Below are 2500 nucleotides of genomic sequence, written 5' to 3'. Positions count from 1 at the left end.
TGTGGCACTTACAGCTCCCCGGTACGTGGGAGAAATACAGATCGCACAAGCACTTTCCCAAGCCCTACATCTCCACTTACCATAGTAAAGTACCAGGGAAAAACCTTACTGCGGCGTGTGCACTAGCCGCTACGCCGCAACCGCTTAAACGCATCGACCTGCTCACCTCGCTACCGTCACTGTCCGAGGAGGATGAGGAGGATGAGGAAGATGAGCTGGACTTCTGTTTGAGGAAGGGACAGAGTTATTAACCTGTAATAACGTGATACTGACAGCTGCCGTAGAAAACTATCATTTATACCCATGCATATTTCTGGGATCAGTAAACTCAAATATTAGCTCGGTTTACGCATTTAGCGGACGCTTCATTTCGAAGTGATGTACAAAACAAAATCAAGTTGTCAGTGTCTGCACAGTGCCCTGAAATGAATGAATGAATGAATGAATACGCAGTAAAAGGTGGATGGGTGCGCTCATTAAGCTCTGATGAAGCAGGAGGAAGGTGCGGGATGCCACAGGGCTCACTACTGGGACATTTCTCGTTTCGCCACCTTGCGTCTTTTTGTCTTCAGCTTCTTCTTCTTCTTCTTCTTCTCGTTTTTTCCATCCCCCTCGCTGTCAGAGGAAGAGTCACGTGACCAGGGGTCATCCTGGGGAGGAAGAACTGTGCGTTGATATACATTCACGGTGAAAGCAAAGCGAAAGGGCCATTCACGTCGCTGTAAACCATCTAAGCGCTATGCTCGATTGAACTGTCCTACCTTTCCTTCCTTGGCGCCTGGACTGACGTCACGCGGTATCACCGAACAGGCCACGCCCCCTCCCTCCGGTTCAGAGCCTGCAGCTGAACGCACGCCGTTTAAAGACGTTACAAATAGCATTCATTCCCCTGATTTCAAAGACAATGCTTAAACGTGGACCTGGACTTAATCCAAACTAGATCTTCAAACATGCCAGCGCCTTTGTTTTATCTTAAGACGCACACCAATAATGCTCTGTCTACGAAAATGATTGAAATGAACAATATGCACGGGGAAAGTCTCGCATTATCAATGCAAATGTATCTGTGCGGAAAGCAGAAATGTTTTAACAACTCATTTAATGCCACTTACGGCATCCTTGCAGGTCGCTGGCTTTAATAAACAGTTCGAACTGCATGGAGAGGTTATCAAACAAATCAAGAGAAGCATCGCAGACACTCAGCTCAGGCTCTTTCCTCTAGTTTCACTTTGTCATTCGTTTGATTGGGACCGCTGCTCTTATCCCTTCGGGGGGGAGGGGCTTAACCTGCACTTCCTCTTCTCCTGCTCACGAATGTTAACCGGTTCCTCGCGTTTCGCTGAGCGCCAACCGTTGAATAAACATAGTGTCCTTAATATTAATAAACCTCACGAGCCTGGAGACTGCAAGAAAGCTGCAGAAGCACGTCGGATCTGTTGCATATTTATGAAGCAAGCCTTTACGGGCAAGACCTGCGCTTCCTCATTCTCTAGAGCCATTCGTCTTTGGGTTTTAAGGCACTGCTCTTTTAGCAGCACTTCATCTTAATGGTAACAGTGGGTTTCTCACACCCTTCGTAAACTACTCTCCTTTTACGAAATTGAAATATGAAATGACCAAACTAGTCCACACGTATAACAACAACTCAAGTCTCTTGAAATGCATTTAATGCCGTTTTTCTTGGATCGGATGCATGCGATTTTGCACTACACTCATATTTCCTAATCATATTGTGTTTGCAGTTGCATGTTTTCAGACTTAACATGTCCACCCTGTCATAAAATATTAAGTTAGTCAGAAATTCAAAATCTTAAGCATATTTTAAGCAGTACACGTTCAACATTGCTGACTGAAGGTACACAGTGTATTTATTAAATGCTAACTTTAACCAGAAATGTCCACCCTGTTGTGGAAGGCTTGGTGACAGGGTGGATGTTTCTGCTTAGTTTTCGCCAAATTATAATAACATTTCAACAATGGCTGTTATATTGGGGATATAAGTGCATTTCATGCCCCCTATCTTACATTGCGTGCAGTTACTTAGTGATGAACTCAATGGATGCCAACGACTCAAAAAAACCCCCATTAATAGCCATTTTAAACCAATTAATCACACTGCATTATTCATGCAATTTTAAGCGCAGTGTATGCATTCAGTGTGCATTTATATTATATACATATATATATGTATATTTATATACATACACATTCATTTAATTTGATTCGAACAGCCCCAGTGTTTTTCACTATTCCAAATGTAATTGATTCAAATGTAAGCATTTGACAAAATATGATGCACACTTCTAATAACGTGAGAGGAATGGCCTTGCAAATGCAAAAAATGCCCTATAAAATCAATTTACAATTGCGAATATGTGTTTATATCGCATAAGGGTTTCTTGTTTCTTGTCGTTCACTGGTTTGCATGTGTCCACCCTGTCACCGTTGTCTTCATCTTTCATCAAAATGAACGAGTTATTTAAGCAAGTTAGCAAAAGCT

The 2500-nt window shown here is 42.7% G+C and overlaps 1 protein-coding gene across 1 annotated transcript in view; it reads right to left on the bottom strand.

The window, feature by feature from the left end:
• LOC122332981 (ADP-ribosylation factor-like protein 6-interacting protein 4) overlaps positions 1-1273 on the bottom strand; it is a 1960-nt gene extending 687 nt beyond the window's left edge. Inside the window, exons 1-4 of the mRNA XM_043230462.1 lie at positions 1113-1273; positions 762-844; positions 552-650; positions 1-223 (exon numbers count right to left, since the gene is read on the bottom strand). The exon at positions 1-223 is cut by the window's left edge and continues 687 nt beyond it. Of these exons, the coding sequence (XP_043086397.1) occupies positions 77-223; positions 552-650; positions 762-844; positions 1113-1158 (375 nt within the window). The 5' untranslated portion in view covers positions 1159-1273 and the 3' untranslated portion in view covers positions 1-76. The remainder of the gene's footprint in view (positions 224-551; positions 651-761; positions 845-1112) is intronic.
• Positions 1274-2500: the final 1227 nt, after the last annotated feature.

Source organism: Puntigrus tetrazona, unplaced genomic scaffold (assembly GCF_018831695.1).
Source record: "Puntigrus tetrazona isolate hp1 unplaced genomic scaffold, ASM1883169v1 S000000151, whole genome shotgun sequence".
NCBI lineage: Eukaryota > Metazoa > Chordata > Actinopteri > Cypriniformes > Cyprinidae > Puntigrus > Puntigrus tetrazona.
Note: the sequence above shows the minus strand (reverse complement) of the source record. Positions and strands in the feature narration are given on the sequence as shown.